Source organism: Oncorhynchus gorbuscha, linkage group LG26 (assembly GCF_021184085.1).
Source record: "Oncorhynchus gorbuscha isolate QuinsamMale2020 ecotype Even-year linkage group LG26, OgorEven_v1.0, whole genome shotgun sequence".
In the NCBI taxonomy this organism is placed as follows: Eukaryota; Metazoa; Chordata; class Actinopteri; order Salmoniformes; family Salmonidae; genus Oncorhynchus; species Oncorhynchus gorbuscha.
Genome location: NC_060198.1, coordinates 16,899,332 through 16,913,687, shown reverse-complemented (window position 1 = coordinate 16,913,687; position 14,356 = coordinate 16,899,332). Strand labels below are relative to the sequence as shown.

The 14,356-nt window shown below is 42.4% G+C and overlaps 1 protein-coding gene and 1 long non-coding RNA gene across 2 annotated transcripts; both read right to left on the bottom strand.

The window, feature by feature from the left end:
- Positions 1-1,868: 1,868 nt before the first annotated feature.
- On the bottom strand, positions 1,869-6,053 carry LOC124015845. The gene is made up of 3 exons (XR_006835235.1): positions 5,388-6,053; positions 5,048-5,116; positions 1,869-2,676 (listed from the first exon to the last, which is right to left on the bottom strand). It is a non-coding gene; the product is annotated as an uncharacterized LOC124015845 (long non-coding RNA).
- Positions 6,054-7,199: 1,146 nt separating this feature from the next.
- On the bottom strand, positions 7,200-8,941 carry LOC124015812 (zinc finger protein 271-like). Its single transcript, XM_046331298.1, has 2 exons — positions 8,436-8,941; positions 7,200-8,057 (listed from the first exon to the last, which is right to left on the bottom strand). Exons 1-2 carry the CDS (start codon positions 8,725-8,727, stop codon positions 7,327-7,329), a joined length of 1,023 nt encoding a protein of 340 aa, XP_046187254.1. The 5' UTR covers positions 8,728-8,941; the 3' UTR covers positions 7,200-7,326.
- Between the last annotated feature and the right edge of the window lie 5,415 nt (positions 8,942-14,356).

Genomic DNA, 14,356 nt, shown 5'->3' with positions numbered 1-14,356 from the left:
CTACCACTCTAAATTCCAAGCATCTGCCTCTAACCCTAGGAAGCTCTTTGCCACCTTCTCCTCCCTCCTGAATCCTCCTCCCCCCCCTCCTCCCTCTCTGCAGATGACTTCGTCAACCATTTTGAAAAGAAGGTCGACGACATCCGATCCTCGTTTGCTAAGTCAAACGACACCGCTGGTTCTGCTCACAGTGCCCTACCCTGTGCTCTGACCTCTTTCTCCCCTCTCTCTCAGATGAAATCTCGCGTCTTGTGACGGCCGGCCGCCCAACAACCTGCCCGCTGACCCTATCCCCTCCTCTCTTCTCCAGACCATTTCCGGAGACCTTCTCCCTTACCTCACCTCGCTCATCAACTTATCCCTGACCGCTGGCTACGTCCCTTCCGTCTTCAAGAGAGCGAGAGTTGCACCCCTTCTGAAAAAACCTACACTCGATCCCTCCGATGTCAACAACTACAGACCAGTATCCCTTCTTTCTTTTCTCTCCAAAACTCTTGAACGTGCCGTCCTTGGTCAGCTCTCCCGCTATCTCTCTCAGAATGACCTTCTTGATCCAAATCAGTCAGGTTTCAAGACTAGTCATTCAACTGAGACTGCTCTTCTCTGTATCACGGAGGCGCTCCGCACCGCTAAAGCTAACTCTCTCTCCTCTGCTCTCATCCTTCTAGACCTATCGGCTGCCTTCGATACTGTGAACCATCAGATCCTCCTCTCCACCCTCTCCGAGTTGGGCATCTCCGGCGTGGCCCACGCTTGGATTGCGTCCTACCTGACAGGTCGCTCCTACCAGGTGGCGTGGCGAGAATCTGTCTCCTCACCATGCGCTCTCACCACTGGTGTCCCCCAGGGCTCTGTTCTAGGCCCTCTCCTATTCTCGCTATACACCAAGTCACTTGGCTCTGTCATAACCTCACATGGTCTCTCCTATCATTGCTATGCAGACACACACAATTAATCTTCTCCTTTCCCCCTTCTGATGACCAGGTGGCGAATCGCATCTCTGCATGTCTGGCAGACATATCAGTGTGGATGACGGATCACCACCTCAAGCTGAACTTCGGCAAGACGGAGCTGCTCTTCCTCCCGGGGAAGGACTGCCCGTTCCATGATCTCGCCATCACGGTTGACAACTCCATTGTGTCCTCCTCCCAGAGCGCTAAGAACCTTGGCGTGATCCTGGACAACACCCTGTCGTTCTCAACTAACATCAAGGCGGTGGCCCGTTCCTGTAGGTTCATGCTCTACAACATCCGCAGAGTACGACCCTGCCTCACACAGGAAGCGGCGCAGGTCCTAATCCAGGCACTTGTCATCTCCCGTCTGGATTACTGCAACTCGCTGTTGGCTGGGCTCCCTGCCTGTGCCATTAAACCCCTACAACTCATCCAGAACGCCGCAGCCCGTCTAGTGTTCAACCTTCCCAAGTTCTCTCACGTCACCCCGCTCCTCCGCTCTCTCCACTGGCTTCCAGTTGAAGCTCGCATCCGCTACAAGACCATGGTGCTTGCCTACGGAGCTGTGAGGGGAACGGCACCTCAGTACCTCCAGGCTCTGATCAGGCCCTACACCCAAATAAGGGCACTGCGTTCATCCACCTCTGGCCTGCTCGCCTCCCTACCACTGAGGAAGTACAGTTCCCGCTCAGCCCAGTCAAAACTGTTCGCTGCTCTGGCTCCCCAATGGTGGAACAAACTCCCTCACGACGCCAGGACAGCGGAATCAATCACCACCTTCCGGAGACACCTGAAACCCCACCTCTTTAAGGAATACCTAGGATAGGATAAAGTAATCCTTCTCACCCCCCCTTAAAATATGTAGATGCACTATTGTAAAGTGGCTGTTCCACTGGATGTCATAAGGTGAATGCACCAATTTGTAAGTCGCTCTGGATAAGAGCGTCTGCTAAATGACTTAAATGTTAAATGTAAATGTAAATGTAAATGTAGATGAAGTAAAACCCTTCCCACATTGACTCCAGCTATAAGATTTCTCTCCTGTGTGTGTCCGCTTGTGTATATTCAGGCTGTCTGGCCGAGAAAAACCCTTCCCACATTGATCACAGCTATAATATTTCTAACCAGTGTGTGTTCTCTGGTGTAAAGTCAGCTGGCTAGATGTAGTAAAACATTTCTCTCCTGTGTGTGTTCTCTGGTGTACTATCAGGCTATTTAGCTGAGTGAAACACTTCCCACATTGATTATAGCTATATGGTTTCTCTCATGTGTGTGTTCTCTGGTGTATCCTTAGATAACTAGATGTAGAAAAACTCTTCCCACATTGATTACAGCTATAAGATTTCTCTCCTGTGTGTATTCTCTGGTGTGTTTTCAGAGTTTTTAGCCGAATAAAACTTTTCCCACAGTGATCACAGACAAAAGGTTTCTCTCCAGTGTGAATTATTTTATATATGTTAAGGTCTAACTGGAGAATTGAATCTTTTCCCAAAGTCAGAGCAGCAGTGAGATTTCCCTCCAGTGTGAATTCTCAGGTGTACTTTTAGTGAATTAGATCTTATGAAACATTTCCCAAAGTCAGAGCAGCAATTCGATTTATTCCCTGTGGGTCTCTGCTGGTGTTTCTTGAGAAGTTCTGATCTGGAGAGACTCTTCTCTGCCTCGTCAGCATCATGATGTTATTTAGGATCCCCAGAGGATCCACGATAGTCCCGTCTCTCTCCTGTGTGAATCACAAAGTCAGACAGATGGTTAAATGCCAACAACAGCAGATTTGAAGAAAATGTGATACCCATAAAGTTGTATAACAATTGACATCTGATAGATTTGACAATTAATACAGTCAAGTTAGCAACAATAGTCATATTTTGTCTTGTTTTCACATTAGTAGTAACTAGAAATAAGTTATTAAAGTTGTTGAAATCCAAACAGGCTGACTACACCGCTCGCGTTGCAAAATAAAATTAGAAATCTATATAATTTAATTATTGCACCCACACTGCTTGCACGTGCCAACAAGCGTCTGTGTTGCTAAGGGCTAAAATAGTCAGTTCTATTTGTGATGTAGATCGCGCTGCAAGTCCTGCCTCTCTGTTACAGGAATTCTATTCCTCTATTTTTTAATACCCAATTAAAATTAAACACTCTGTCAATTCCTAAGAATTTGTAAGACTCTTATTTCTATGAAATGGACAGAGACCAGTCTCAAATATCAACCAGCTGTGTTTATTCTCGAGAGTACTGAACATGATACAGTTTACCACAGATTATAAACTGAAAATGACGTCATTAGTTTTCGTACTACCCCGTCTCATCAACCAGCAGTACAGTGGCTGTATAGTTCTCAAGCCTTCCCACATCGTCTCTCCCTACTAAGATAATTTACGACGCAAGCCAAGCTCTGCCTGTGTAGATAAGCATTCTAGCCAGTCTGGCTATAAGTTCATTCATTTCTACCAAGGAACAGACAGTCATTGTTCTACTTCTTGATTATATTTACACACAATATATTCAGTACTAGGGTTAAAATAAAATTCATACATCTATACAGTAACATAATAGTATTCTGATTAGTCAGTCCTGATTGAAATGTATATATAATTAGTCATTATTGATTAAAAAAAATCCCATAACACTCTTCCCATTTCCTTATTGGTTTATAGAAGCAGGTATCCACGTGCCATCTCCTCATTGGTTATACCCACATGGGTGACTGAAAGACGAACGAGGTCAGTTTCGGTAATGGACCTAATTTATGAAAATTGCCAATCGCAATGTAAAGTCAAGAGAAGAAAAAGCCTGGAAGGAAGAGAGATGACTAGAAACGATTCGGTTGACTGTTTACATGTGGACTCATTGGTAGAGTAGAGTATCTTGTGCATTTCAGCTAAAATAACAACTCAATGTTGATATCCCAGGACAAATTAGCTAGCAACAGCAAGCTAGCTAAATAGGGAAAATTAGCTAACAAGTGCAAGCCAGCTAGCTAAATTGCCATAAATGTTTAATGCTTTTCGACGTGTCCCCAAATTAATATAATTGGTTCAGTTTGTTTTGAAATTTTAATCTGCGTGTCGTGATCACGTTTGGTGTGGGGGGACAAAATACATTTATGCACGATGGCGCACGTGCGCTGCCGGTTTGGGTTCCGTTTAAGCAGTGCGCCAGAAAACTTTTGGTCTCCAATATAGGCCCCTTTCTGTGTTTGCTAAAATTGGCGCACGATGGTGATGCACATGCAATTTGGTTCATAACCTGATCACCAGATAATTTTGTGAATTATCTCCCAAGGCTACTTTGTAATGTGTTGTCATTCTAAATGCCCTGAATAAAGGAAAATAGCTCTGTGTGTTGTACAATAGCCTATCCATCAAGGAACAGTTCTCCACACATTATGAGCTAAGTATTTCTGTTTCCACTAACGAGACCCTACTATAAATCAAGCAGACAATAACACATTATAAACACCAATTTGTTAGGGATGGTGGACCCAACATGGAGCATGGCATAACTGTCTTTACCAGAGTAATTAACGAAGAAGCACTTTGGTTGTTGTTGCATGTCGTGATGTTTGTCATTTGACTGAAATTCAGAAAATTATTTCCTGGATCAGCTGATGATAGTTGGACATGCGACTAACTAAACAGCTACAGTATTAAGTATTATGTGTAATTATTGAAGAACTGCGTTAATGACAGTATCCATTTGGGTGTTGTCAATAAAGTTAATGTGACTCTCGATTAGAACCATTTGATTTTGCGAACTTTTAGGATTTAGGATTTCTGTGCCCATGAAAACTGTTTTCCCAGCGTAACATAAGGAGACACTAAATGTTACGTAGGTAGAGTGCATTTCAGAGATCTGAATACAAAAAACTGTACGAACAGGAAAATAACCTAAACCACAAGGCCAAATCTACACTGGAGGAGTTTACCAAGATGAATGTTCCTGAGTGGCCTAGTTACAGTTTGGACTTAAATTGTTTTGAAAGTCTATGGTAAGACTTGAAAATGGATTTCTAGATCAACAACCAACTTGAGAGAACATGAAGGATTTTAAAAATAATAATGAACATTCACATGAAGATCAGTCACCTATTGGATGACATCCCGACTTCCCATCAAGCCAACTCGTTGAAGGTCTTACTATGACATCACTCACTCCTTCGTACAGTACAAAAACAGATTCAAGTGTAGAATGCATTTGAAAAAAATCACACATTAGTTCAACAACGGCAGAGTTTGTATCCTTGTTTAAGATAGTACTCACTGCATTTACTGGTGTTAATCAGATCAATGTCCCTGTTTTATAAGATAGTACTCACTGCATTTACTGGTGTTAATCAGATCAATGTCCCTGTTTTATAAGATAGTACTCACTGCATTTACTGGTGTTAATCAGATCAATGTCCCTGTTTTATAAGATAGTACTCACTGTATTTACTGGTGTGAATCAGATCTCCAGTCTTCTCTTCTTCGTCCTCCTCTAAATGTGACAGTAACCTCCCCCTCTTCATCCTTCATTCCTAAAACGTTTTCATCTTCTTTCATTTCATCCTCCACTCCAAAAACTGCATCTTCCTCCTTTTCTTTCACAGTAACATCCTCTTTCACTCTGAACGAGTCTTTCTCTTCTTCTTTCACTGTGACAGCCTCACTCTCTACTTGTTTTTGTATTGTAACAGCTTCCTCTTTCTCCTCCTCTGTCACGAGAGCTTCTTTCTCCGTCCAGCAGACCTGCTCTTCTTTAGCAGGAGAGTAGCTTTGTGAGCTCATGGTCGAGAATTATAATATTATAAAGCAGTTTAGGGAAACGTTTTTTTCTCTCCATTAAATATGAATATTATATAAACACGTACAAAGAGCAACAAGTGTTGTTTGATTAGTTCAGATCTTTTATGAGAATTTAAAATAAACTCAACATCTACTACACATCTGTATTTCTGATTCAGTCAAATAACTAGATATCAACATAAGCACCTATTTATAGATACCCTTGATAAAGATGTGTGTAGATGTATATAATGAACAGACTAGGTCTATACTGCTCCTACATGGTGTAACAATACATCATGTAGATGTATATAATGACCATACTAGGTCTATACTGCTCCTACATGGTGTAACAATACATCATGTAGACGTATATAATGAATAGACTAGGTCTATACTGCTCCTACATGGTGTAACAATACATTATGTAGATGTATATAATGAATAGACTAGGTCTATACTGCTCCTACATGGTGTAACAATACATCATGTAGATGTATATAATGAATAGACTAGGTCTATACTGCTATTACATGGTGTAACAATACATTATGTAGATGTATATAATGAATAGACTAGGTCTATACTGCTCCTACATGGTGTAACAATACATTATGTAGATGTATATAATGAATAGACTAGGTCTATACTGCTATTACATGGTGTAACAATACATCATGTAGATGTATATAATGACCCGACTAGGTCTATACTGCTTCTGGGGCGCCAGCGTAGCCTAGTGGTTAGTGTTGGACTAGTAACCGGAAGGTTGCGAGTTCAAACCCCTGAGCTGACAAGGTACAAATCTGTCGTTCTGCCCCTGAACAGGCAGTTAACCCACTGTTCCCAGGCTGTCATTGAAAATAAGAATGTGTTCTTAACTGACTTGCCTGGTTAAATAAAGGTTAAAAAAAACATGGTGTAACCAGTGTTTAACTGCTAAAGTGTAATTATTTTGCCACCATGGCCTATTTATTGCCTTAACTTCCTTATCTTACCTAATTTGCACTCACTGTATATATACTTGCTTTCTTTTTTTCTACTGTATTATTAACTGTATGTTTTGTTTATTTCATGTGTAACTTGTTGTATGTGTCGAATTGCTTTATCTTGGCCAGGTCGCAGTTGCAAATGAGAACTTGTTCTCAACTAGCCTACCTGGTTAAATAAAGGTGAAATAAAAAATATAAAAAATAAAGTGTGTGTGTGAGCATGGAGGCCTATGAACCTGACACAGTTACACCAGCTCTGTCAGGAGGAATGGGACAAAACTTATTGTGGGAAGCTTGTGGAAGGCTACCCGAAACATTTGACCCAAGATAAACAATTTAAAGGCAATGCTACCAAATACTAATTGAGTGTATGTGAACTGCTGACACACTGGGTATGTGATGAAATAAATAAAAGCTGAACTAAATAATTCTCTCTACTATTATTCTGACACTTCACATTAAAATAAAGTGGTGATCCTAACTGACATAAGACAGGGAATTTCTATTAGGATTAAATGTCAGAAATTGTGAAAAACTAAGTTTAAATGTGTTTGGCTAAGGTGTATGTAAACTTATGACTTCAACTGTATATAGGTCTTGTGTTGGAGATCATTCCACACTCCGTGGATCTCCAGCATGTATTTTCTGATGTTTAATCAGACTACTTGAATGAGAGTATCTCTTGTCACATTGATCACAGCTATAAGGTTTCTCTCCCGTGTGTGTTCTCTGGTGTGATTTCAGGCTGTTTGACTGAGTAAAACTCTTCCCACACTGATTACAGCTATAAGGTTTCTCTCCTGTGTGTACTCGCTGGTGTACTACCAGCTGGCTTGATGTAGTAAAACTGTCTGCACATACATCACAGCTATATGGCTGATGTCCTGTGTGTGTTCTCTGGTGTGATACCAGGTTGGTTGACAGAGTAAAACCCTTGCCACACTGATCACAGCTATATGGCTGTTCTCCTGTATGTGTTCTCTGGTGTGATACCAGGCTACTTGACTGAGTAAAACTCTTGCCACACTGATCACAGCTATAAGGCTTCTCTCCTGTGTGTGTTCTCTTGTGTGATACCAGGTGGCTTGACTGAGTAAAACTCTTCCCACATTGATTACAGCTATAAGGCTTCTCTCCTGTGTGTAATCGCTGGTGTTTTTTCAATTCTGATGAAGATTTGAAACGTTTCCCACAGTCAGAGCAGCAGTAAGGTTTCTTTCCTGTGGGTCTCTGATGTTGTTTCTTGTGGTGTTCTGATGTGGAGAGACTCTGCTCTGCCTCGTCAGCTTCATGATGTTGTTGAGGCTCCCCAGGGGATCCACGAAGTTCACATCTCTCTCCTGTATGAACGTCAAAGTCAGACAGTCAATGTAGTGAATGTTTAAATGTTTTTACAAACATTGACAATGAGTATGGCACCTGCCCAGCCGTGGAATCCATAGATTATGGCATAATTTATTTACTTCAATTGACTTCTATGAACTGTAACTCAGTAAAATCTTTGAAATTGTTGCATGTTGTGCTTATAATATTGTTGAAGTTAAGACCTGGACAATTCCACAGTAACGGAATTACACCAGGCTCTGAATTCTCACTTTAAAATGTACTAAAATAGAAAACCATGACTGCTTTTAACCACGTTTGTGTACAGCAGTAAAACAACTGCAGAGTTTGTGCCCCCGTTATTAAATATTAGTGTTTACTGGTGTTAATCTGACCTTCCGTCTCCTCCTTTCCTTCCTTCTTCACTCCAAACACTACACCCTCCTCTTTCTCTTCTTTTACTGGAACATCCTCCTCTTTCACTCTGAACGAGTCTTCCTCTTCTTTTACTGTAACGTCTTTCTCTTCATCTTTCACAGTAACAGCCTCACCCTCTACTTCTTTTTTTACTGTGACATCCTCCTCTTCCTTCTCCTCTTTCACGACAATGTTCAGCCCCAGAGTTTCTTTCTCCGTCCAGCAGATCTCATCTTCTTTAACAGGAGGGGAGATGTTTAGGGAGCTCATGTTCGGGGATGTTAGTTATGTATCATTAGCGACTAGGCTAATGCTAACTTAACCAGCCAGCTACTATAGCTGACTAATACAAAATAACGTAATATTAAATTAAATAGGTTAACAAGTAGATACGACAGAAGTACTTCTAAAACACAGAAGCCAATATAGACCGAAAGCGTATAAATAGCTTGAATGTTTCGGCTATGTTGGCTAGCAAGCTACCGAGGTGGTTGACGAGCTGTTTCTGAAGAACCGTCCACTAGATTATACGTCATGCTGGCAGCGTCGTATTCCAATGGCAAAATCCAAGATCATTTTAAAAGCACATCATTAGAAAACCCTGCTGACTGGATTATAGAGGCAATAAAACTGTCCTTCTTTAGAAACGAGCAGTTGAGGATCATATTTTATTTTCAGATAAAGTTCATTTTAAATGTATTTAATTAAATAATACTATTATACTGAGACATACAAAGACCTGAATGTGCTGATTGATTAGTGCGACTAAAAATATTTACTACAGCAGATTTAAGGAAGTTTCATTAAGTCAAACTACATCTAAACAAGTAGCCAGCTACTGTAGGTCTATACTGCTCCTGCATGGTGTAACAATACATCATGTAGATGTCTATAATAAACAGACTAGGTCTATACTGCTCCATCATGGTGTCACAATACATCATGTAGATGTATATAATGAACAGACAAGGTCTATACTGCTCCTACATGGTGTCACAATACAGCATGTAGATGTATATAATGAACAGACTAGGTCTATACTGCTCCTGCATGGTGTAACAATACATCATGTAGATGTATATAATGAACAGACTAGGTCTATATTGCTCCTACATGGTGTCACAATTTTTTTTTATTTTTTTATTTCACCTTTATTTAACCAGGTAGGCTAGTTGAGAACAAGTTCTCATTTGCAACTGCGACCTGGCCAAGATAAAGCATAGCAGTGTGAACAGACAACACAGAGTTACACATGGAATAAACAATTAACAAGTCAATAACACAGTAGAAAAAAATGGGCAGTCTATATACAATGTGTGCAAAAGGCATGAGGTAGGCGAATAATACAGTTTTGCAGATTAACACTGGAGTGATAAATGATCAGATGGTCATGTACAGGTAGAGATATTGGTGTGCAAAAGAGCAGAAAAATAAATAAATAAAAACAGTATAAAAAACAGTATGGGAATGAGGTAGGTGAAAATGGGTGGGCTATTTTCCTATAGACTATGTACAGCTGCAGCAATCGGTTAGCTGCTCGGATAGCTGATGTTTGAAGTTGGTGAGGGAGATAAAAGTCTCCAACTTCAGCGATTTTTGCAATTCGTTCCAGTCACAGGCAGCAGAGTACTGGAACGAAAGGCGGCCAAATGATGTGTTGGCTTTAGGGATGATCAGTGAGATACACCTGCTGGAGCGCGTGCTACGGATGGGTGTTGCCATCGTGACCAGTGAACTGAGATAAGGCGGAGCTTTACCTAGCATGGACTTATAGATGACCTGGAGCCAGTGGGTCTGGCGACGAATATGTAGTGAGGGCCAGCCGACTAGAGCATACAAGTCGCAGTGGTGGGTGGTATAAGGTGCTTTAGTGACAAAACGGATGGCACTGTGATAGACTGCATCCAGTTTGCTGAGTAGAGTGTTGGAAGCCATTTTGTAGATGACATCGCCGAAGTCGAGGATCGGTAGGATAGTCAGTTTTACTAGGGTAAGCTTGGCAGCGTGAGTGAAGGAGGCTTTGTTGCGGAATAGAAAGCCGACTCATGATTTGATTTTCAATTGGAGATGTTTTATGTGGGTCTGGAAGGAGAGTTTGCAGTCTAGCCAGACACCTAGGTACTTATAGATGTCCACATATTCAAGGTCGGAACCATCCAGGGTGGTGATGCTAGTCGGGCATGCGGGTGCAGGCAGCGATCGGTTGAAAAGCATGCATTTGGTTTTACTTGTGTTTAAGAGCAGTTGGAGGCCACAGAAGGAGTGCTGTATGGCATTGAAGCTCGTTTGGAGGTTAGATAGCACAGTGTCCAATGACGGGCCGAAAGTATATAGAATGGTGTCGTCTGCGTAGAGGTGGATCAGGGAATCGCCCGCAGCAAGAGCAACATCATTGATATACACAGAGAAAAGAGTCGGCCCGAGAATTGAACCCTGTGGCACCCCCATAGAGACTGCCAGAGGACCGGACAGCATGCCCTCCGATTTGACACACTGAACTCTGTCTGCAAAGTAATTGGTGAACCAGGCAAGGCAGTCATCCGAAAAACCGAGGCTGTTGAGTCTGCCGATAAGAATATGGTGATTGACAGAGTCGAAAGCCTTGGCGAGGTCGATGAAGACGGCTGCACAGTACTGTCTTTTATCGATGGCGGTTATGATATCGTTTAGTACCTTGAGTGTGGCTGAGGTGCACCCGTGACCGGCTCGGAAACCAGATTGCACAGCGGAGAAGGTACGGTGGGATTCGAGATGGTCAGTGACCTGTTTGTTGACTTGGCTTTCGAAGACCTTAGATAGGCAGGGCAGGATGGATATAGGTCTGTAACAGTTTGGGTCCAGGGTGTCTCCCCCTTTGAAGAGGGGGATGACTGCGGCAGCTTTCCAATCCTTGGGGGATCTCAGACGATATGAAAGAGAGGTTGAACAGGCTGGTAATAGGGGTTGCGACAATGGCGGCGGATAGTTTCAGAAATAGCGGGTCCAGATTGTCAAGCCCAGCTGATTTGTACGGGTCCAGGTTTTGCAGCTCTTTCAGAACATCTGCAATCTGGATTTGGGTAAAGGAGAACCTGGAGAGTCTTGGGTGAAGAGCTACGGGGGGGGGGCGGAGCTGTTGGCCGAGGTTGGAGTAGCCAGGCGGAAGGCATGGCCAGCCGTTGAGAAGTGCTTATTGAAGTTTTCGATAATCATGGATTTATCGGTGGAGACCGTGTTTCCTAGCCTCAGTGCAGTGGGCAGCTGGGAGGAGGTGCTCTTGTTCTCCATGGACTTCACAGTGTCCCAGAACTTTTTGGAGTTGGAGCTACAGGATGCAAACTTCTGCCTGAAGAAGCTGGCCTTAGCTTTCCTGACTGACTGCGTGTATTGGTTCCTGACTTCCCTGAACAGTTGCATATCACGGGGGCTATTCGATGCTATTGCAGTCCGCCACAGGATGTTTTTGTGCTGGTCGAGGGCAGTCAGGTCTGGAGTGAACCAAGGGCTGTATCTGTTCTTGGTTCTGCATTTTTTGAACGGAGCATGCTTATCTAGAATGGTGAGGAAGTTACTTTTAAAGAATGACCATGCATCCTCAACTGACGGGATGAGGTCAATGTCCTTCCAGGATACCCGGGCCAGGTCGATTAGAAAGGCCTGCTCACAGAAGTGTTTTAGGGAGCGTTTGACAGTGATGAGGGGTGGTCGTTTGACTGCGGCTCCGTGGCGGATACAGGCGATGAGGCAGTGATCGCTGAGATCCTGGTTGAAGACAGCAGAGGTATATTTGGAGGGCCAGTTGGTCAGGATGACGTCTATGAGGGTGCCCTTGTTTACAGAGTTAGGGTTGTAGATGTATATAATGAACAGACTAGGTCTATACTGCTCCTACATGGTGTCACAATACATCATGTAGATGTATATAATGAACAGACTATCATGCTCCTAGGTGTAACAATACATCATGTAGAGGTATATAATGAACAGACTAGGTCTATACTGCTCCTACATGGTGTAACAATACATCATGTAGATGTATACTACTGTTCAAAGTTTGGGGTCACTTAGAAATGTCCCTGTTTTTAAAGAAAGCACATTTTTTGTCCATTATAATAACATAAAATTGATCAGAAATACAGAGTAGACATTGTTAATGTTACAAAAAAATATATAACAAATATTTTTTAAATGCACCTTTATTTAACCAATTGGCCATGATGTCATAATGATAGTTTAACCAGGTGGCCAGTTGATACAAGTTCTCTTTTACAACTGCGATCTGGCCAAGATAAAGCAAAGCAATGAGACACAAACAACAACTTGTTCTTTAACAAAGGATTTGTAAATAGTGTTGTTGCATAACAATCAGGCAGTAGAACAACCATAATCATCACCCTCTTGACCAATCTTCCCTCCCCTTAACATTGGGTTTGATTCAGACCCTGCCAGTGTACCAGGTGGTCATTGAGTTTGATTCAGACCCTGTCAGTGTACCAGGTGGTCATTGGGTTTGATTCAGACCCCGTCAGAGTGCCAGGTGGACATTGGGTTTGATTCAGACCCCGTCAGAGTGCCAGGTGGACATTGGGTTTGATTCAGACTCTGCCAGAGTGCCAGGTGGACATTGGGTTTGATTCAGACTCTGCCAGCATGGCCAGAAATGTATTCCAAGGTCAGAAACGTATAACCACAGAACCACCCCAGACCTTTCATGCATGACTGAAAACACCTAAGAAATTCGATTTTCTGCCATGGTCACTGCCTCAGACACCATTCACAATGCTGGCTGAGGTATGAGTAAAACATGACATATTATTTCCTAATTGTAAAACAATCTCCACTCCTTTAGTCCATAATCAACTTGTCTCCCACTGATTTACCAGAATAACATGAGTTGTTTCCTTCAAACGATTAGACTGTTAGTCCCTAATCATATTCAGCTACTTAATGTCGTCTATTGTCATTGTCACGCCCTGGTCTTAGTATTCTGTGTTCTCTTTATTATTTTGGTTGGGCCAGGGTGTGACATGAGTGATTTATGTGTTTTGTTTTGTCTAGGGGTTTTGTAGTTTATGGGATTGTGTTTAGTTAAGTATTCTAGGTAAGTCTATGGTTGCCTGGAGTGGTTCTCTATCAGAGGCAGGTGGTTATCGGTGTCTCTGACTGGGAACCATATTTAGGGAGCCATATTATTTAGGTCTCTTGTGGGTGATTGATTCCCGTCTTTGTGATTGTTGCACCAGATAGGGCTGTTTTGGTTTTTTCACGTTTCTTGTTTTGTATATTGTTCTATTTTCATCTTTCATTAAAGATGTATAAAGATAACCACGCTGCATTTTGGTCCTCCTCTCTTTCACCAGAAGAAAACCGTAACAGAATCACCCACCACAACAGGACCAAGCGGCGTGGTGAATCATACTTTATCAATATATTTGTCTCTTTACTCTCAAATTGGAAAATGTTAATTAGCATCAAAGTAGGCAACATGCAAAACAACAAATACCTGCAAGCTCCTTTCACAGAACAGTTCACTGAATTGTTCATTGAAATACATTTTGCCAATTGAATCATTGCTTCATTAAGGCCTGATTGGTGGAGTGCTGCAGAGATAGTTGTCCTTCTGGGTGGTTCTCCCATCTCCACAGAGGAACTCTGGAGCTCTGTCAGAGTGAACATCGGATTCTTGGTCACCTCCCTGACCAAGGCCCTTCTCCCCCGATATCTCAGTTTGGCCGGGTGGCCAACTCTAGGAAGAGTCTTGGTGGTTCCAAACTTCTTCCATTTAAGAATGATGGAGGCCTCTTTGTTCTTGGGGACCTTCAATGCTGCAGACATTTTTTGGTAGCATTCCCCAGATCTGTGCCTCGACACAATCCTGTCTCAGAGCTTTATGGGCAATTCCTTTGACCTCATGGCTTGG